This window comes from Equus przewalskii, chromosome 4, assembly GCF_037783145.1.
Source record: "Equus przewalskii isolate Varuska chromosome 4, EquPr2, whole genome shotgun sequence".
NCBI lineage: Eukaryota > Metazoa > Chordata > Mammalia > Perissodactyla > Equidae > Equus > Equus przewalskii.
Genome location: NC_091834.1, coordinates 58,288,706 through 58,308,990, shown reverse-complemented (window position 1 = coordinate 58,308,990; position 20,285 = coordinate 58,288,706). Strand labels below are relative to the sequence as shown.

General features: G+C 48.8%; 3 protein-coding genes and 2 long non-coding RNA genes across 12 annotated transcripts in view; 3 read left to right on the top strand and 2 right to left on the bottom strand.

Moving 5' to 3' along the window:
* HOXA3 (homeobox A3) overlaps positions 1-1,756 on the top strand; it is a 44,993-nt gene extending 43,237 nt beyond the window's left edge. For all 7 annotated transcript variants that reach the window (XM_070616072.1, XM_070616076.1, XM_070616075.1 and 4 more), the window contains one exon: positions 40-1,756. In XM_070616072.1, the coding sequence (XP_070472173.1) occupies positions 40-848 (809 nt within the window). In that variant the 3' untranslated portion in view covers positions 849-1,756. The remainder of the gene's footprint in view (positions 1-39) is intronic.
* LOC139082845 (uncharacterized) lies at positions 1,354-4,061 on the bottom strand. Its single transcript, XR_011539162.1, has 2 exons — positions 3,970-4,061; positions 1,354-2,428 (listed from the first exon to the last, which is right to left on the bottom strand). It is a non-coding gene; the product is annotated as an uncharacterized lncRNA (long non-coding RNA).
* HOXA2 (homeobox A2) lies at positions 2,421-8,395 on the top strand. Its single transcript, XM_070616080.1, has 2 exons — positions 2,421-6,637; positions 7,282-8,395. Exons 1-2 carry the CDS (start codon positions 6,256-6,258, stop codon positions 8,019-8,021), a joined length of 1,122 nt encoding a protein of 373 aa, XP_070472181.1. The 5' UTR covers positions 2,421-6,255; the 3' UTR covers positions 8,022-8,395.
* Positions 8,396-8,827: 432 nt separating this feature from the next.
* LOC139082842 (uncharacterized) lies at positions 8,828-12,654 on the bottom strand. Its single transcript, XR_011539159.1, has 2 exons — positions 12,326-12,654; positions 8,828-8,966 (listed from the first exon to the last, which is right to left on the bottom strand). It is a non-coding gene; the product is annotated as an uncharacterized lncRNA (long non-coding RNA).
* Positions 12,620-15,398, top strand: HOXA1 (homeobox A1). Of its 2 annotated transcripts, XM_008526853.2 has the most exons (3): positions 12,620-13,152; positions 13,356-13,450; positions 13,909-15,398. In XM_008526853.2, exons 1-2 carry the CDS (start codon positions 12,796-12,798, stop codon positions 13,413-13,415), a joined length of 417 nt encoding a protein of 138 aa, XP_008525075.1. In that variant the 5' UTR covers positions 12,620-12,795; the 3' UTR covers positions 13,416-13,450; positions 13,909-15,398. The 2 variants fall into 2 exon arrangements, with proteins under 2 accessions (XP_008525075.1, XP_008525074.1); XM_008526852.2 differs by having other exon boundaries at positions 12,620-13,450.
* The last annotated feature ends 4,887 nt before the right edge of the window (positions 15,399-20,285 follow it).

Below are 20,285 nucleotides of genomic sequence, written 5' to 3'. Positions count from 1 at the left end.
CCCCTGACGCCATTCTTCCTCTCTCCTCTGTCCTCGTAGGGGAGAGCTGCGCCGGCGACAAGAGCCCGCCTGGGCAGGCGTCGTCCAAGCGGGCGCGCACGGCCTACACGAGCGCGCAGCTGGTGGAGCTGGAGAAGGAATTCCACTTCAACCGCTACCTGTGCCGGCCGCGCCGGGTGGAGATGGCCAACCTGCTGAACCTCACCGAGCGCCAGATCAAGATCTGGTTCCAGAATCGCCGCATGAAGTACAAGAAGGATCAGAAGGGCAAGGGCATGCTGACATCATCAGGGGGCCAGTCCCCAAGTCGCAGCCCTGTGCCCCCCGGCGCGGGTGGCTATCTGAACTCTATGCATTCGCTGGTCAACAGTGTCCCATACGAGCCCCAGTCGCCCCCGCCTTTCTCCAAGCCCCCCCAGGGCGCCTATGGGCTGCCCCCCGCCTCCTACCCTGCACCCCTGCCCAGCTGTGCGCCCCCGCCACCCCCACAGAAGCGCTACACGGCGGCGGCGGGGGCCGGCGCGGGGGGCACCCCCGACTATGACCCGCATGCGCATGGTCTGCAGGGCAACGGCAGCTATGGGACCCCACACTTACAGGGAAGCCCCGTCTTCGTGGGGGGCAGCTATGTGGAGCCCATGAGCAACTCTGGGCCGGCCCTCTTCGGCCTAACGCACCTCCCCCACGCCGCCTCGGCCACCATGGACTACGGGGGTGCTGGGCCGCTGGGCAGTGGCCACCATCACGGGCCTGGGCCAGGGGAGCCGCACCCCACCTACACGGACCTTACCGCCCACCATCCTTCTCAGGGAAGAATTCAGGAAGCCCCCAAGCTCACCCACCTGTGATGGTGGGTTCGGGGCTGCGCGCCAGGAGAGTCCCCCCCCCCTTTCTTCTTCGTTTACTTTTTTTGTTTTGTTTTGTTTAAGGTTCTTCCTGTCCCTCCCTTTTCTCTCTCCTCCAGCCCCCGCTTCCCACCCCTCCCCCCGTTTTGTTTTCTTTGGTAACGCGTTTTTATAGTTTATGTGACGTAGCAATCTTGGTTGCTGGAATGGCTGTCAGTATCAGTAGCGATATTTATCTCCTCCCTCCCCTCGCTCGGCCACTGGCCCTGCACCCTCTTCCTTCTCTACTCTTTGATCAGAAACAGGGTATATGAACAAATTTTCTAGCCGAGTTCTTCAATGTGAATTTGTTCGTACATTATGGCTCCCGAGGGGAAGCGATTACTTTTAAAATTTTTTTGTTTTTTTTTAATTGCACTTCTTGTAAAGAGCGAGAAAAATCAAAGGCGCTTTGAAACAGGGGCTCCCTGTGCAAGGATGACTAAGTGTACGTCTTTCCGTGTGTGTGTGCTGGTGAACAGTCAGATTTATTTATATTTTTTTTGCAAGCATTGAATAATCTAAGTTTTAAATATTATTTATCCCCATCCGTTCGTATTTATATTAAAGAAATTCTGTACCCTGATTGTTCAGAAGGTTTCTTGGGCCTTTTGTTCAATGGTGTATTGGCGTACATAGTAAATTTTTTTATTTGAAAGGGAAATATAATTCCTTTATAAAAACGGTAATGATGCAATAATACCAGAGAGGATCCAGCTTTTGACAGCGGTGATTTAGGTTTAACATCCGGCGAAACTGGAAAAAAAATCTGTAAACGTAAAAAACGCTAGATTTGTTTTGAGAGTTCTACATTCCTTGCTGCTCACATTCTGAGAAACAAAACAAAAAAATAAAGTTTTTATTCTGAATAATACCCGTGTTCAGAAGGGGTTCTTTGGCCGAAGACGGGGTTCTGCGTGGAATTCAAGCCGAGGCAAACTGGCGGAGCAGGCCGCGGCAGCCCTCCGGTCCCGGCGTGGGGCCTGCGAGCACGGCGAACTCTCGGGACGGCAGCCGGAGCTCGCGGCGGCGGCAGCTCTGGAAACGCCGAGCGGCCAGCCCGCGGGGCTGTCTGGTTCCCAGCTGCCACGGAGGCCGGCCGCGGACGCACAGGCTGCGGAGTGCTGAGTGCGGAAGAAACAAAGGCAGCCGGCCCGAGGCGCGGCGGGGGGCGCACAGGTGCCCGGGCGGCCCGGCGGGGAATAAGGCAGGGCTGTGTTCTCCACCATGTTCCTCGGGTCGAAGCGGACCAGCCAACGCCTTAAGCCGGAGAGTCGCCAGCCGCGCGGAGGATGCCCAGCACTTTCTAAGAGCAACCAGACTCTCCGCGAATGCTTGGAGGTTCCTTATCGCGCCGCTGAGCGCGAGGCGGCTGGAAAGAGACTGAAGTTCACCCAGGTCTTCAGCAAAAGAAGGACGGAGCTCCGAGAAGCCTCCCTGAGCCCTGCTCTGGACTGCTTGAGTCCCAGCATCGTCTTCCTCCCGGAGTTTGGGATTTGGCATTCTCTGAATTTATTTCCTCTCCTTCTTCCCTCCCCGCTTTCCTTTTATGGCCCCAGGGGGAGGGGGAGAGAGAAAGGAGATTAGTATCTTTCTAATAAAAATGCAATTTTATAAGTACTTCTTTCATTTGGTGCTACAGGAGCTAGACATTACATTTCTACTCCTGGATTTAAGATAGGTCTGCCTACTGATGGCTGGCAGAGGCAAAGGCGCGCATAGAGATAGGAAATATTTTCATCTTCAGATTGAAGAATTGTTTGGAGAAGGAACCAAATTCAGAAAGTGCAAACCTCAGAACTGCATCCCCATCAGAATCCCCCCTCAAAGCTGGAAGTAAGGCACCACCTGCGTCTGGGGATCAGGAGCATCTGATGTGAGAGAGAAATCCCCCTTCTCCCTGGATTGTATCTTTCAAGAGGCAGAAGTGAAAAATGTCGCCATTTTGTTTGCAATCCAAAATATCTATCATCATGGCCTCTATGTTCCCCCTGAGAAGCTCCCTCAGATGATCTTTAGAACCAGGCACTGGAGCCATTTCTGGGTACCTGCTGGGTCCGCAGGAGCTACTTTCAAGGAACCTCCTCACATTTTAAGAAAAAGAAAAAGGCTCGGAAGATGCAAAGCCAGGCAGCTGTAGAGATCTGGGTTTTTCTCTCACAGTGAGAGTGCTTCCCCCACATCTTTCCTGGGGCTCCTGATCCATACTTTTTTATTTTTAAAAAGTTTATGCTGTGGAACAAGGAGATTTTCTCCCTACCCCACCCCAGCCCACCCCACCCCACCCTAATCTCCCTGCCGAAATATGGCGCTCCTCAGAAATGCAGAGGCTGGAAAGTCAGTCTTTGTGAGAACTGGAGCTTCTGCTCTTTTGGTTGTTCAAATTTGAACTGAGCAGGCTGAGCAGACACAGGGGGCTTCTTTCAAGTAATAATTTTAGAGAAGTGTATAAAATTACCTGGGAAATAAGGAACAGTAGAGAGGGGGAGAGAGACAGCTGTCCACTCAGAGAGGAAAATCTTTCAGAGATACCACCATTTGAGCCCATTTCTAAAATCCACTCTTTCGCTGCGGGAGAACTGGTTTTGAGGCCTCCTCCTTGCCTCAGGGCACAGATTTTTAAATGAGATTCCAATATGATTTCCCATATCTGGCCAGTCAAGACATTCATTTTGGCTTTCAAAGAAAAAACATCAATCTCACCCCCAGTTTCTTAGACATTAAAAAGAAATCCTTATTAAAATATCTCCTGAGTTAAAGTAATAGATTTGGGGAAGATTTCAGTGTTTCAGTGTTGAATGGTCAAAGAAAAGGGTTTTCTTCCAGATGGTATTTGAATTAAGGCCACTGAGTCGAGCAGACAGCCCTCACCCACGCAGCCCCTGACAAAGCCTCAGCGATATGGGGGCAGCGCTGCTGCTCCCTCTCCATAGCCCCCCTCCCCTTAACCCCTCAATATTTCTGGAAAAACCAAATGCCCAAAGCCACCATCCCCAGAGTCCGCAAAGCACCTTTCCCAAAAGCAGTCTTATTACTCTCATAGTGCCAAAAAACATCTTTAAAAAGACTAGTTTTCCTTGTTTACTTGCGTTTCCTGCTCTCCTCTTTGCTCAGCCACATTTGATCTTGGAAAGAGGTCGAAGCTGAAATGTGTTCTTAAGGGCCAGAAGCTGTCAAGGCTTTTGGTGAGCAAGATTGATCGTGCCCAGACTTCCTTCAGAGCTTTGTTTGGAATAAAAGCAAGAAAACTGAAAAACCTCACATTTTCCAAAATAGCATCTCTATCTGTAAGGCCATGCTCTGGGCTAGCCAACGATGGAGGCCACTTTATATCTAATTTCCAACCCAAGCCCCCTTTGATGCTGGCCTCAGAGATGGAGTCCTATCCTTGTGCCTCGGCCGGCCTTTCTTGTTTTCTACGTAGATTTTTCTCCCCCACCAACCTCTCTCTCTCTGGCCATCAGAATGATTTATTTTCCTGCCACCGATGCCTGCCGGCCTGGGGGAGTCTGATCACTTGGTCCATTTCAAAGGAAGCAAAAGCGAATCATCATCCTCAGGGGGGAAAAGAGATACCTCCAGATTTCTCTCTCAGCCTGCTCCACTCTTTCTGGCTTGGTGGATTTTTAAAAAGTTATTGTCTGCTACTTAAAGGTGTTATCTTTTGAACCCTCCAGCACAGTCTAAGATGCGCTCAGTCTCAAGTCTCCGAATTGGAAAAAAGAGAGAGTGGACAGAGAAAGAGAACCTTTATATTCTTCCTTGGGTCGCCCTCTCTCACCCGCGGTGCTATTTCCCACAACAGAACCTGGTGCAAATATTCCTGGTGGCCAAGGAGCGGGAAGGTGCGGGAGGCAATTCGGGCTGCCAGGGAGCACCCACCGCATCTGAACCAACAAGTCCCCAGTCACAGCGACAACGACAAGGAGAAGAAGGGGAGGAAAGAAAAAGAAAAAAAGAGAGGAACAAACGCCTTCTCCCTGCTGCTAACTTCCAGCAGACTTCCTGGAAATCAGAAATACTCACCGCACCCGAGCCCTATGGGTATGAAACCCAGAATGCCAGGAGCCGCGCTCGCCTGCTCGGGCGCGGCATTTCTTTGGCTAGCCGCCTCCCTGGCTACAGGGATTTGGGCACAGGGACCTGGGGTTGTTGTCTCGCTTGGCACATGCATCTATCTTTCTGGAGCCACTCCTGAAAAGTTGATGGCGCAGGAAGGTCGGGAAGCTTCGAGAGCCGCCTCCCATTTTCCGCTTCCCGTTGCAGCCAGATGCATAGCTGCCTTGGAAAAGCCGGTTAACAATGGGCCGGGGTCCGGGGTCTGGGGGCGCGGATTCCGAGCTGGGCTTTGGGAGGGGGGCGAGGGCCTGCAGGAGGTGGGGGAAGGAGAGGCGGACAGAGGAGAGAGAGGGAGGGAGAGAGGGGTGAAGAGGGAAGAAAAGAGGGAAAGACAGACGGACAGAGAGAAAGGAAAACAGAGCCAGAGAGAGATCAGTGCTGAGATGCAGGAAGTGGTTTTAGAAAAGGCGGAGGAGGAAAAGGAAAATAAGAGTAGGGGAACCCCAAAAAGCATCCTTTTTCCCTCTCTCTTCTCTTTCTCTCCTTCCCTCTCTTTTTCTTCTTCCTGTCTCATCTCTCCTCTCCCTCTGCTCCTTCCTCCTGCCTTAGCAGAACTTATGTGGCTGGGATGCGAGGGCCTTGGGTGTCAAAACTTTGAAGATTAATGGATTACTTTGTTAATGACTGCAGGCGTCAGACTGAGGTGCTTAAATGATTTGTGAGGTGCGAGGCGTCTTCCCGACAGTCCCAAACAATGCGCGGAGTGTGCGGGGGAGGCAGAGGGCAGCCGCCGGCGGGACCGGCAGCAGGGCTCACACTCGCACACACACACTCACACACACTCCCAGGCGCACACACCAGATCCTTGCTGATCAGGAGGCAGGCAGGCACCCTCGCCCCCACACACACCCAGGCATCCCCATCCACACCCACATATATGTATTTTTGCCCTGAAAAAAGTGTAAATAAAGCCTCGCTGGCCCCCAATGAGGCGTTCCTTCCCGACTTTTTTGGATCAATCAAACAGACAGTGGCTTCTTTTGATTAAAGCCCAAATTGTCATTGGGCAGAAGCAATCATGTGACAGCCAATTCGGTCCAATTTCAACCTTGTCTCCATGAATTCAATAGTTTAATAGTAGCGCGGTCCCCATACGGCTGTAATCAGTGAATTAGAAAAAAAACACCCCAGCAGCGATCTTCTATGATAGATTTTTTTTTCCTCCGCGCTCTCCTTTTTCCTGGGCCTTGCCCCCCCAAAGCCCCTCCAGAAGAGGGAACTTTTTCTCCGAGGGGGCTCCAAGGAGAAGGCCATGAATTACGAATTTGAGCGAGAGATTGGTTTTATCAATAGCCAGCCGTCGCTCGCTGAGTGCCTGACATCTTTTCCCCCTGTCGCTGATACATTTCAAAGTTCATCAATCAAGACCTCGACGCTTTCACACTCGACACTGATTCCTCCTCCTTTTGAGCAGACCATTCCCAGCCTGAACCCGGGCAGTCACCCTCGCCACGGCGCTGGCGGCCGCCCCAAGCCGAGCCCCGCGGGCAGTCGCGGCAGTCCAGTGCCCGCCGGCGCCCTGCAGCCGCCCGAGTACCCGTGGATGAAGGAGAAGAAAGCGGCCAAGAAAACCGCGCTGCCGCCCGCCTCGGCCGCCGCCGCCGCCACCGGCCCTGCCTGCCTCAGCCACAAAGGTCAGTCCAAAGACTTGGCCCCAGGTCCCCGGGACCCTCTTCCCCCTCTGGGCTGCCCCAGGAGCGGTTATGGGGGGAGGGGAGCGTGGGCTGAGAGAGAAGGGGGAGAGGGAGAGATGCTTGGCTGCCTTCCCTTCCCCTGTGGGCTCAGGAGTGGGTTTGATGGAGAGAAAAGGGATTCTGCGCTCCACAATGAGACACACATATATTTTTAAGAAGAGGGGGGGAAACTTTCCCTAACTTGTGTAATGTGGGATGATTTATTTGAGTTGGAACTGACCTCCTCTTGTCTAGTTGTCCTAGAGTTTGGCTTTTTGACAGTAATGAAGAGTGATAGATCGCTCTTGCTCAGCTAAGCAGCTGATGCATTAATTATAAATTGTGGTGTGGCTAATATAAAGTTTGCTCCCGGATGGAGAGGTTGGGGGGAACTACAGGCAGGAATTTGATGGAGGTGGAAGAGATGGGGTCTCCCTGGGCTGGGCTCCCAGGAAAGGCAGCACAATAGCTCTACTGCATCCAGGGGCGGCCATTTTGTTGCAGTTGATCTTTTCTGCTATATTTATTCTCCAGTGGAATAACCCCGCTCGGACCCCTCCACCTCCAACTGTGCGTGTGTCTCTTGTTGGTTTCCCTTTCCGCAGAATCCCTGGAAATCGCCGATGGCAGCGGCGGGGGCTCCCGGCGCCTGAGAACTGCTTACACCAACACGCAGCTTTTAGAGCTGGAAAAAGAATTTCATTTCAACAAGTACCTTTGCAGACCCCGAAGGGTGGAAATTGCAGCTTTGCTGGATTTGACTGAGAGGCAAGTGAAAGTGTGGTTTCAGAACCGCAGGATGAAGCACAAGAGGCAGACCCAGTGCAAGGAGAACCAACACAGCGAAGGGAAATTTAAAAGCCTGGAAGACTCTGAGAAAGTGGAGGAGGACGAGGAGGAGAAATCGCTCTTTGAGCAAGCCCTCAGCGTCTCCGGGGCCCTTCTGGAGAGGGAAGGTTACACTTTTCAGCAAAACGCCCTCTCTCAGCAGCAGGCTCCCAATGGACACAATGGCGATTCGCAAAGTTTCCCAGTTTCGCCTTTAACCAGCAATGAGAAAAATCTGAAACATTTTCAGCACCAGTCACCCACTGTTCCTAACTGCTTGTCAACAATGGGCCAGAACTGTGGCTCTGGCCTAAACAATGACAGTCCCGAGGCCCTCGAGGTCCCCTCTTTGCAGGACTTTAACGTTTTTTCCACAGATTCCTGCCTGCAGCTTTCAGATGCAGTCTCGCCCAGTTTGCCAGGTTCCCTCGACAGTCCCGTAGATATTTCAGCTGACAGCTTTGACTTTTTTACAGACACACTCACCACAATTGACTTGCAGCATCTGAATTACTAAAAACATTAAAGCCAAACAAAGCATCACAAAACAAAAACCCCTTTGACCAGGTGGTTTTGCCTTCTTTTATTCTGAGAGTTGATTTTTATTTTATTTTCTTCTGGACCTACCCTCTCCTTCCTTTAAATGTTGAAGATTTTCTGTTTAGTGAGTCCCCTGACCCAGTTTCAGAGCCATCTTTTACAGATTATTTTGGAGTTCTAGTTGTTTTAAATCTCATCCAACAACCCTCTATGTGATTTCCTGAAAGCAATATATGAGGCCTGCAAGAAAGTGATCATAGAATTGTACCTTCACTTTCTTTTTATTTTTGTATTACATTAGGATGCATTGTCATGCGTATTTTTGGTAGAATAAATTCTCCTTTGCTATAAGTAGCTTTCTTATTTTTTTCTCCCCCTCTTTCTCAAGGCTCATAACGGTTTCTTTTTCTTCTTTTAGTCTAACTTGGTAAATAAAATTCTCGTCATGATTCATCTTCTTTTTCAATTTTAATATATTTCTTAAGGGGGCATGTTCAAAGTCTTCAAGAGACAGCAACAAAGAAGGAAAGCCAGAAAATGGTTAAGGCTTCTGAGAAGAGTTTTGCTTTTTTTTTTTTTCCTTAAGGGAATGGATTTGGTTTTTAGTGTAGAGGTTGAAGCCATAGATTTAAATTGGTAATAGAAACAGGATGGGGCAGCCTCAGAGTTGGGTCAAGCCCAAGCTTTTGAAAGTGGAGAAATAAAGTGCCTACAGAAACCCCAACTCCAGGATGGAGGAACATGGAGTTTCTTTAACAAGCCACCAGTCTCCAGGTCAATAACTAAGTTATCAACAATTCATTTATTTATACACATTTGTTTCAAACATCTACATTCCAACCCCCTCCCCCACGAATCTCCCCGCACATTTTCAGTGTGGTCGATCAGTCTCCCAGCTGTTGATGGGTCCAGGCAAACAGACCTAAAAGAGAAAAACAAAAATAAAACAAAACAGTGGTTACTAGCTGGAAAGTGTACTTCAGAAAGGGTTTTTTCCAATCCTCTGGTTCAGTCATTCTAGGATTCTTTTTTTTTTTCAGGGCCAGAAAAATCAATATTTCATTCTTAAATCTGTTTACATGGCAAATAATGGATCATTAAAGCTTTGAAGTCAGGTTAGCAAGTTGAGATTTAAAATGGAGTGTTTCTGCACCCGAGGTTATAAATTAACCCAGTTTCTAGAAAGAGAAAGAGAAAAAGCACTTTAAATGAATTATCAATAAAATGTGATCTAGGGTATGTTACTGGGCTGTTCTGGTTTTTTTTCTCCCTGCTTATGTCTCCCCCTGTTTGTTTTTCCCGTACTGAGCTGTACTGATGGCTACTTACTTACCGTGAGAAAACGCAGCGTGTAAGCAACATGTGTGGGGGCGGGTTGATTTAAGAACCCGGCTCTTAATAGCGAAGGCTTGGAAGTTAGAAGGAAATAGCCATCTTTCTCCACGGGTTTGCTTCCTACCTTCCCCCACCTCTTTGCCCCCTAAGTCCCAGCAGCGACGGTAGCTTGTGAGGACCCTGGCGGGTCTCCCGCCCCAGGCGCGGAGCGGAGCGGGGCGGCCCGGCCGCGGCCAGGGCTGAGCCGCTGCTGTTTTCGATTCGTCCTACGCTCATAAATCAAACGCTTTCTATGAATGAGAATGTCATCAAAGAGATCAATTGCAGGAACACATGCACAAATAAAAATCCTCTTACGTATTTGCCGGGGATCCCCGTCCGAAAGCATTAAGTTAGAAGGCGTTTAGTCATAATTCATTTTTATTGCTCTTTTAAAACAACAGCTTGGCTGAGCCGCGGATGCCATGAACAGCTCCGGGCCTCGGCGGCGTTTTGTCTCCTCCTCGTTCCTTCCTTTTCTAGTAGAAGAGCCCTGAAAGAGGCGCTTTGAGCCCAGCCAACCGTTTGCAGGCGATCAGTTAAATAGTAACCAAGCTCGCCTTTCACCCACTCTTCTGTGGCGTTTAAAGATACTTTAGCTCGAGTCGTGGCGACTTTAGCTCGAGTCGTGGCGCACCAGCCGACTTGCCCAGAGGACCAAGGGTCTCCTACACGGCGGAATGAGCCCCTGGACTTCGTGGGGGTGGGGAACGAATGGAGGTACGGAAGCCTGCGGGCTCGAGGCCAGCGGAGGCTGCCTTTGTGAGCAGCACCGGGAGAGAAATGCCTTGGGCGGCCAGCCGGGGCGGAGCCGGCTCGGCTGCAAGAACCCGGCCTGCGGGGAGCAGGGAGCAGTTCTGGGAGGCGGGTCGGTCGCTGACCCGTGTGTCTGCGGGCCTGTGTGCAAGTGCAAGCTTGTGGTTCCAAGAAAAACACCCCACCCGTGCTGGCCCAGAAAAGAGGCCTGGAGGAAGGAAGAGAGGTGGAGGGAGAGGCGCGCAGAGGCCGAGAACTAGCAAAGGAAGGAGAGCGGTGGAGGCCCGGGGCGGCTTTGTGGCGAGAGCTCTGTGGCCGAGGGGGTCGCGCAAACCTGGGCCGAGGAGGCCAACAAAAGGACACGAATGGGACATGGCGGGAAGAACGTACCCGACAGGCTTTGGCTCGGAGAGGATATTGTCTGCAATGCCAGTGCGGACTCCCTCACGTCCTGCCTCCTCCCCCCGGGAGCCCCTTCTCTCCCCATCGCTGGAGGACTGATGCTCCCAAGGAAGCCGCCTCCAGGAGGGCTGCCTTGCCTTTTCCACTCTCCAAGATGAGGTTCCCCAGGTGCTGAAATTGAGGCAGGAGTGACCTTTCCTGCCTGCACTCCCTCTTAACAGTGATTGGGGATGGGTCAAAGGTCACAGAACAATATTTCAAAAGGAAATGTTTAGGGAAGATGTTTCTCTGCTACTGAGGGAATCCATAGTCAAATGCTTGCAAGAGTTTTCCCTCTTGCTGGGACAGGTTTGGGGGGAACTTCTACATGTGGAGAACAGAACGCAGAACCCTGAAAATTTGACTAACATTTGAAATGTGACTGCCTCAAGCAAAACTTCCTTCTTCTAATTGGGAAGGGAAAACTAGAGGGGAGTGGGAACCCCAAATCCACATACAATCCTCAGATAAATTTCATCTGTCGGGTTCCAATGTGGTAAACATGGTCAGAGGGACATCTATACAGCATTAGCTGCAAAGCTTCTTGGACGATCTCTGGGTTTCTTTTACCTAAGAATGCATCAATTTCCAGCCTCTGTTTGGCCTTTTCTCTCTACAAGCCAAGGGTTGACACGAAACCTAATAGTAAACAGCAATTAACGACCCCATCAGTATCAGAGTAGGACGAGGGTGATGGAAAACAGGACCCCTGGCCTGGGATGACGTTCAGATTTGCACGTGTCTCTCTAGGGAAAGACTGAAGGTTCACACAAGGAACTACACAGTCAGTTACAAAAGGGGAGGAGGTGTTGTTGCAGAAGAAGAAAATGTCGGGTTCACCGTCAGCCATCTGTCCACCGCTCCTCCCACCTGCCGGCCCCCACCCCCACTTCAGACGTGCAGTAGAACGGGGGTGAATGGATAAAGGAAGTTCTACCACTCCTAATATCCCCATTCAGAAAAGGAGTAAACGTTTCGGGGGGAGTTCAGCGTACTTTGTTGGAGCTGTGGTCTCGCCCTTTGAGGCCCCCACCGAAGCGCGCAGGCTCCTGGGTCCTGGGGAGCCGGCAGATGGCCTGCAGCTCACGGCCCGGCCCCCACGCTGGCCACGTCCGTTATCGTCATCTCTCTCCCCCGCCTCCTACCCCCTCAAAATCCAGCGTCCGAGTAGCTGCAGATCCCGTAGGGCTCCTGAAGCAAAGCTGAGTGGGGAGGAGAAAGGGGCGGAGAGCGAAGAGAGAGGGAGGGCGAAGAACCCGGCCACCCGCGGCCTTTTCCGGCAAGCCTAGCTCCTAGGGCTCACCCGTTCCTAGGGCGTCGAATTACAGAAGCTCCTCATAGCCATGCTAATAGCCAGTGTGTGTGTTTCAGGGGGAGAGCTTCGGAGACCGTCCGTGGAGAAGGGAAGTTTCTTTTCTTTCCCTCGTCCCCTCCACGCCCACCCAGGTTCCTTCCAGCCAGCCCTCTGCGCACTTCCTTCTCCATTCGGAGGTTGGAGAGCTGGCGGCCCAGCCTCGTCCTATGCCACCGTTCTCTGCGTTCCTCACTGCCCCACGGCATCACAGCAGGAACTGTGCAGTGAAAGCGCCCGGGGACCTCCCTTCCAGTTCGGCGCGCTCCGGGCTCGGCCTGCGTGCTAGTGGCCGCCCAGCGCGCTCCGGCCCACTGATTCCCGACCCAAGAGAGCGCGGAGCTCTCTTTCCTTCTCACCTCTTGCCAGTTCAGCTTTCTTTGCACGGTGGGGAGGGGGGCGGAGACGGGGGATGCCTCCCAGCCCCCACCCCCTGGAGGGGGGCGGCGAGCGAAGTCGGCGCGCGCAGAAGGCAGCCTCTGCTCCCCTTCACCCCAGCGCTCTGAATCTGCCCTTGCAGCCACCGCAGCTGCTGCCGCCGCCTGGGCTGCCTGGGGGGGCGACTGCGCGTCACCTAGACTGAGGAGCGCCCGGGATTTAAATGCCACTGAAACGGTGATCCATCACCGCGCGAGCCAGCAAAGTTTCGCAGGAGGCTCCTCCATTGGTTGACTTAGTCACGTGCCCCTCCCCAAGTACCCTCCGCCCTCTTGCCCCCCCTCTTGCGCACTGTACATTCATATCATTTTTCTTCTCCGGCCCCATGGAGGAAGTGAGAAAGTTGGCACGGTCACCCAGGGCTTCGCAGGATCCGGTCACTCAGTGACAGATGGACAATGCAAGAATGAGCTCCTTCCTGGAATATCCCATCCTCAGCGGTGGCGACTCGGGTACCTGCTCAGCGCGAGCCTACCCCTCCGAGCATGGAATTACAACTTTCCAGTCGTGCGCGGTCAGTGCCAACAGCTGTGGCGGCGACGACCGCTTCCTAGTGGGCAGGGGGGTGCAGATCAGCCCGCCCCACCACCACCACCACCACCATCATCACCACCCCCAGCCAGCCACCTACCAGACTCCCGGGAACCTGGGAGTGTCGTACTCGCACTCGAGTTGTGGTCCAAGCTACGGCGGCGCGCAGAACTTCAGCGCACCTTACAGCCCCTACGCGTTAAATCAGGAAGCAGAAGTAAGTGGTGGGTACCCCTCGTGCGCTCCCGCTGTTTACTCTGGAAATCTCTCATCTCCCATGGTCCAGCATCACCACCACCACCAGGGTTATGCCGGGGGAGCGGTGGGCTCGCCTCAGTACATTCACCACTCATATGGACAAGAGCATCAGAGCCTGGCCCTGGCCACGTATAATAACTCCTTGTCCCCTCTCCACGCCAGCCACCAAGAAGCCTGTCGCTCTCCTACATCAGAGACGTCTTCTCCAGCGCAGACCTTTGACTGGATGAAAGTCAAAAGAAACCCTCCCAAAACAGGTCAGTCTTGCCATTCTGTGGATGCTCCTTGATGATTCTGGAAGGAGCTAGTATGCTTAGTTTCCAGGGAAAATTAATAATTTTTTTTTTAAGTTCTTCCTTCCTACCGGTGTTGCAGGGTGTGGGCCGATTGCCCAGGTGTGTTGGGGCAAAGGAGCACCTGGGACTGTTGTGTTTCCAAAGGGGTTGAGTTTTAGAGGTTCTGGAAGTGGGTAGGTCTTGGGGGGGGGGTGTTCTGTTAATATCTGCAGGCTCCATTAATCACAAGTCTGACCACGCTAATGGTTGACTTCAGATTAACACTTTACACCTCATCACTCACTCTCCCCAGCTCGGTTTGTGTGGAGAAATTCTTGATCGCCCCTTTACCTGAATGTTGCTCTGAAGCGTGTAGGGGATTTCATATCGATTGTAAAAATTTTTCCTTTTTCTCTCGTCGCTTCCCACCCTGACCCCAGGGAAAGTTGGAGAGTACGGCTACGTGGGTCAGCCCAATGCGGTGCGCACCAACTTCACCACGAAGCAGCTCACGGAGCTGGAGAAGGAGTTCCACTTCAACAAGTACCTGACGCGCGCCCGCAGGGTGGAGATTGCGGCGTCCCTACAGCTTAATGAAACCCAAGTGAAGATCTGGTTCCAGAACCGCCGAATGAAGCAAAAGAAACGAGAGAAGGAGGGCCTCTTGCCCATCTCTCCGGCCACCCCACCGGGAAGCGAGGAGAAGGCCGAGGAATCCTCAGAGAAGTCCAGCTCCTCGCCCTGCGTTCCTTCCCCGGGGTCTTCTACCTCAGACACTCTGACTACCTCCCACTGAGGCTGCCCCCAGCCCAGACTCCGCAGCCTAGACTCCTCCTCGGGCTGAGACTTGTTACTCAAAGCACATTCTTAGCTTATCTTCCTTTCCATTTACAGTCTCTCTTCCTTTCTGATCCTATCTGGGGAGCTCCTGGCTAGAATAATGTGTTTCCAGAGAATTCTGGACTAAAGGTTTGATTGGTGGTCGTGGTGGTGGTGATGGTGGGGTGTTAACTCTTTAATGCGGATTGAGTGCCAGCATCAATTTTCTCATGGTCCCTAATACCCCTCTACTTTTAGGAGATTTCCACAGGAAAATAGTCTTCCTTGCCAGCAGAAACATGTCAGAGGAAGGCCTCTCATCTTTTATCTATCTGCATATTTACAATTCTCCCCTACTTTGCCCTTAAAGTAGGATGGAGAGAGAGTCCAGGAGCTCATGAAGAAGAGATGCACTATGATCGTGTTTACACAATTAATTCAGCTCTTAATTTAAGTCAGTTTCATGTGTGTGAGTTTGCTGGTTGTAAATACTTTGTCCTGAGAGATTTATCTTTATACAGATTTTCTAGAAATGTTTAGATTAAGTGACTAAAACAGGGTGGGAAAACTCTTAAAGCTGGTACAATTTTATATGTGATTATAAGTTAAAGAATTAAAACCCTCATTTAAACTCAATCAGATGCCTCAGAGGACGGTCTCAATTTGTTCTTTCAGTGAGTTCAGAACAAGATTCAGAAAACTTGCTTCCTGTGCTAAGTGTCTCCCCATCCCCACCCTTTCTTGTTTCTCTGGCCACACTCGATTTAAAATTTGTGCTGGATTATTCGGAACCTAAAGATATTCTTCAAATAAGCTTTTTCCTTTCACAGTTATCTTAGCTGGACATGATGTATTTTCAGCTCAATTGTTAATGTGATGGATGGCACAATGAATGTATATTTTGTGTGATTCGTGAATAGTCTTTTGCATGTCGCACAATGTTTTGATGTCCCTAAAGTACCACACTGAGTTCTATCAGTTATCCTTTGTGAGTCTATGATATTCCCCATTTCCTGTACAATCATGAACAGCTCTGAGATCCTGCAGTGATGTGATCCAGAGCAAAGTTTACGGGTCTTAAGATGTCTGTAATAAATATATTCAAGTTTCAGATATGCTTAAGCATCTGTGTATTTGACTTGGTTATAATTTGTTGGTTCCTACAAAGTTGGCTCATTTCATGCAGGAAAGGAGAGAAGGGTGGTGTGTATTTTCAAAGAGGTGGGCCTTTTCTTGAAGACAAGTAAATGCTTTCCATTCTGTAGCTGAAGCTTCCCCTATGAGTGTAATTGCACCTAACCAGTGTTTATTTAATAGGTTTTCTTTAAAATAACAATAGCTCCCTTATTATAATCAAATTTCATAATGGAAAAAATGAATGGTGAAGAAATTTATGAAGCAGATCTATTTTTGAAACAAACATGGATACTTCGTGGGTCAAGTGCTAACCTTTTCACCTCCAACCGAATGTTGACGTATGTATAAACAGAGCCCCCTTCAAAAGCCGAAACTCTTCAGTCAGTCTTTCCTCACATCAGCGAACCAAGAGCAAGGAGATTCACATTTAATTAGCTCCAGTATAAAGCTGTTTGAGGATGGGTCCCCCACCCCATCTTTCTTCCTTCTTTTTGGATTGCCAGAGAGTGTTCCATGATATTCCACTCTTTAAACTGAGTGGGGTCTGTTTTCAGTAAACCTTTGCATCTCTCCTCTCATTCCTCCGGTCAATATCCACTCCTTCCTGCCATTTCTGCAGCTCCCCTCTCCACCCCCCTGGGTTCACATCTCATTCTCATTAGATGCAGTTTTGATTTCATAGCCATCACAGCTATAATAGATCTGCAATTCTAATTCCATGCCACCTAACCCAGAAAAAAAGGTTTCTATCTTCTTTGGGCTCAACAGGCTCTTCCAGGTAAACTTGTGGAAGCCGCCGTGGGGTCTTTCAATATTCAAGTTGCTTCCGATCAAGGCATGTATCTGCTCTTAAACAGAGGAAGCCAACAAATCAGAGAGTTCAAAGTGGCTCTCCTCCTACACTTCTTACCACTTTCCCTTTACTTTCACACATTTTTAGAGGTTTTTATCTAGCCCCAAGAGTACAGCAGAAATTTTACAGCATCACAAACAAAAACAGACATATGACTTCCTTCCTCTCCAAAGGGTGTTTCACAAAGAATGAGCAGGGGGTTGGGGGAGAAATCCTACAAAAACTTGGAATTTGCAGGCCTCCTATAGCACCCGTGAGATTTCCTGTACTTCCCTGTCAAAGGGGAAGCCTGGACTTTGCAGGCACCGTTGCTGCGGCCATATCAAGGGCACCCGGTGCTCTCCCCTCGGCTTCTGGGTTCTGGGGTTGCCTCTAAAAGACTCAAGTGGATGCAGGAGAACTTCAAAGTCGGCCAACTCTTTCTTTTCCCTGCCTGGCCTTATACGGTATCTTTTGTTTATTAGTGTAAGGCCACACAGCAAAACAGATGGCTGGTTTCCAAATACTTTAATGTGTTAAAATGTCATTTGCATGCCACTGCCATGATTTCAATATCTAAAAGCAGGGCCCGACCAGCTGGAATCCCAGAGATTCCAATCTTCAAGGTGCTGTTTTAATGTAGCTGAGAGGAGAACGATAAATTATGGCTGACCATCCCAAGCCTTCTCTAGGTCGTGGAATAAATCAGTTAACAAGCAATGCATTTAGGAAACATTAATATACCTTTCAACAAGGAAAACATTTGTATCTTTTTAGTTGTCCCAATCAATTAAATCAAAGGCGCTTAACACATTCTATTTCAAGGTCTCCCTTTTTCCACTTTGGTCTCTGAGGAGCACAGTTAGCTCCTTGAAAAATGACAGCAATGGTAACTGAAACAACAAAAAAGGGCAAACAGAAAAGAACATTTTACTGATAAATTAAAAAGGACAAGAGTCTCAGTTAGGGACTTTAGATAACTGCAATATAAAATTCCAGTTTCAAATGCTTTTTCCTCACTTCCCTCACATTCATTCAGAGTACTTCCGAAATTCAGGGTGTCCTCAAACTAGGCTGAGTTGAGATGGTGCTGCGGCTCTGAAGTCTGCTCTGGGCTTCACCTTTGAAAGTTTACTTTTGGAGGCTATTCAGATGCCGCGGTGTTTTCCTCTGGGGCAATCAGATTCAAACCGATCAATATTTACTCAGTCTGAAAGGGTTGTTGAAAAGGCTGCTAACAACAAACTGCTTAGCTGCTCACCCCTGTTTAATCTCAGGTTCACCGAAAGTTCAAGAAGAGATGAATGCAGTGATGGGTCACTTTAGAATGAGTCCCAGCGGTTTATCTGAGCTCTCCGCTAAAGGCAACAATTATAGTTCCATCCCTCTTTGGGAAAGGGGCAACTTTCCTATTATTCTTTTGCTAAACATTGTTTACTAGAAACTTAAAACACTTTCCTCTCCCTTCTTGGCTCTTTTTTTGGGGGAGGAGGGAGAGGAGCTTCCAGCTGCCCTTCTCGTCCTCCTGCCTCCTCTTCTAGCTTTCTGCCAACCCACTAGGTTTCATTTGACTTAAAATAAATCACATTGAATATTTAAAACACATTAAATTAGCCTGACAGAAGAGATCCAATTTATTTCAGATGCCATGAGCTATGAAATGAAGCTCTTTGGGCCATTAGAGTTGATCTTCTTTGAGAAAGTACAGGGCAAGATTGAACTGAAATCCGTTTGCGTTTGAGTAATATCGACAATCAGAGCCCCAATACCCATCTGAGATGGCTGTTTAGACAGGAGTGGTGGGGAGAGGTGGGGGAATTGACTTGTGCAGAAGCAAATACCTCATGTGGAAAGTCAACTTTAAAATTTTACACCCTCCTAGTGCATGAACTACTAAGATGAAAAAGGAAGACCCAAGAAAGCCAGTAGGGAATGGTGGGAGAAGATGCCGGACACTAAAGCTAATTGCTACAGCTCTTCAGAGGTCAAAGTTCATGTAATCACTGCATAAATGCATACTAAATAGGGACTTATTAAGCTTTTCTGATGGCTGAGCACGTCTGTGGAAAAAACGGTCACTGCTGTTTGTGTTTCTTCCTGAAGAATAATAATCCTTGCAGTAGAAGCTCTAAGAGTCTGAGTCTTCAATTTACTATTTTGAATGACAGGCAACCTTTCTGTTTCAAAATTTTGAAATCAGTGCCTGGACAGCACCTTTCTTTGTATTGGATAGGATTGTAAAATACCTCTCTCACTCTTAGAAATACTATGGCTTTTTCAACACACACAAGAACACAAGTTAGCATATCCTTATCAGATAAGCTACTCACTAGAGAGCTAACTTTGGTGACCCTCTGCTGTAGATCAGGCTACTTTTTGCCTGCATTTCTGATAGCACACACAAGTTCTGCCTCACGACTTCTTGTGCCTAGATGACCAGAATTGAAAGGGACCCATCTACCAACCTCTCATTTTATGAGTCAGAAAAATAAGATGCCCAAAGGTGGCTTGATTTGACTTAGAGCACATAGTATCAATACTCTTACTTCCTAAATAAAAAACGGAGTGGCTTAGAACCTGAGGCCAGTGAACTTCTTAATTCTAAGTTCCTGATTCAATTTTGTGCCTTCTCATTTATTCTACGTGATTTGTCTCAGGCTGGATAGTGTTTACATTTTTCCACTTCTGGCTTACTAGCCACCCATTTAGTCAAGTCCTTGATTTTGAGGCCATCAGAATTACTGAATCTTTGAAACAACCTCCCAGTTGAATATTTCTGCCATCTTGTTTGAACAATAAAATCTTGGGCTACTTGCTCTTAAAGACATCTACTCTTAAAATATAAAAATAGAGATGGAGAGAGGAGGTAAAATTCAACACACATATGTTGTTGTTGTTGTTTTTAAACCTACGCTAGGGAAGAATAAATGAAAGAGGAGTTAACTGCACCCAAGTTCAACCTCCATTAAATTGTCAAGACGTGTCAGCTAGAAAGGGCTTAGAGCTGCAAGGAACATTCCAGGAGTTGTCTTATCCCTGAATCTTTTTTGTGTGTGTTTGTTTCTGTTTGGTTTGTGGCACACTATAGCCTCCTGAATTGTTCTGATCCATATTTCTTAATTTTTTCCATGACTCACTCACATACCTAAAACACACACACACACACACACACACACGTCAAGCCCAAACAATTAACATAATGTTTCCTGCAACACAACTTTCCACATTTTCCTTCCTCTCTGGGGTCCTTCTGACCTCAGCAGAACCTGCTGCCTGAAAGGATATCTATGGCTATCAGTGTTTGAAAAGCTGAACTGGAAACTCTAGCGTTTTAGAGCCTTATTTTTAATTATACCAGTCATCAAATATAGCTGACCTATATTGCAGAACTGCAAACCAAGTATCAATCAAGCAACTTTGCTCCATAGACGCTAGCCTACAAACGCTTTTTCTTTCCTTTTCCTTTTTTTTTTTTTTTTTTTGGCCAATCGCAAAGCCCAATCGCGTCCTGCAAAACATCCTGGAAAGACTTCATTTGGGGTTTATTAGAAATAAGTGAAAAGACCAATGTTTCCTTTTTAACATTTCCAGACACAACTAAAATATGTATGTCCATTTTTTGAACAGCCCATTAATTTTTTCTCATTAAAATGTGTTTGTAAAACCTCTAGTCCCAAGGCTAATCTATAGGAATCAGATTGTTTCGCGTTTTCATTTTAGGCTTGGGTGTTACTTGGTTAGGCAAAAAGAATACGCAATTGGTTGTAATAGAAAATAAAGGAAAAATTATCAAATGATTTTTCTTTTTAAACTAGGAAACTTTTTAGCCGCGCTGGACATTTAAAAAATTATGACCCGCTTCCTTTTAAAAGAAAAAAGGCCACAAAAGCGTGAGAATGCAGAAAGCGAGGATTTAAAGTGGTAGGACGCCCCCTCCACCACCAGCCCCCGCTCCCAGAAATATCAGCAATACGGTTCTGGGAAAGCAAGAGCGGGCATCTTCCATTCTGAGGAACGAATGGGGTCCCT

Coding starts and splice junctions, on each gene's coding strand:
- HOXA2 (XM_070616080.1), top strand. CDS start 6,256: ATGAATTACGAATTTGAGCGAGAGATTGGTTTTATCAATAGCCAGCCG. Junction 6,638..7,281: donor TGCCTGCCTCAGCCACAAAG/GTCAGTCCAAAG, acceptor CCCTTTCCGCAG/AATCCCTGGAAATCGCCGAT.
- HOXA1 (XM_008526852.2), top strand. CDS start 12,796: ATGGACAATGCAAGAATGAGCTCCTTCCTGGAATATCCCATCCTCAGC. Junction 13,451..13,908: donor AAGAAACCCTCCCAAAACAG/GTCAGTCTTGCC, acceptor CCCTGACCCCAG/GGAAAGTTGGAGAGTACGGC.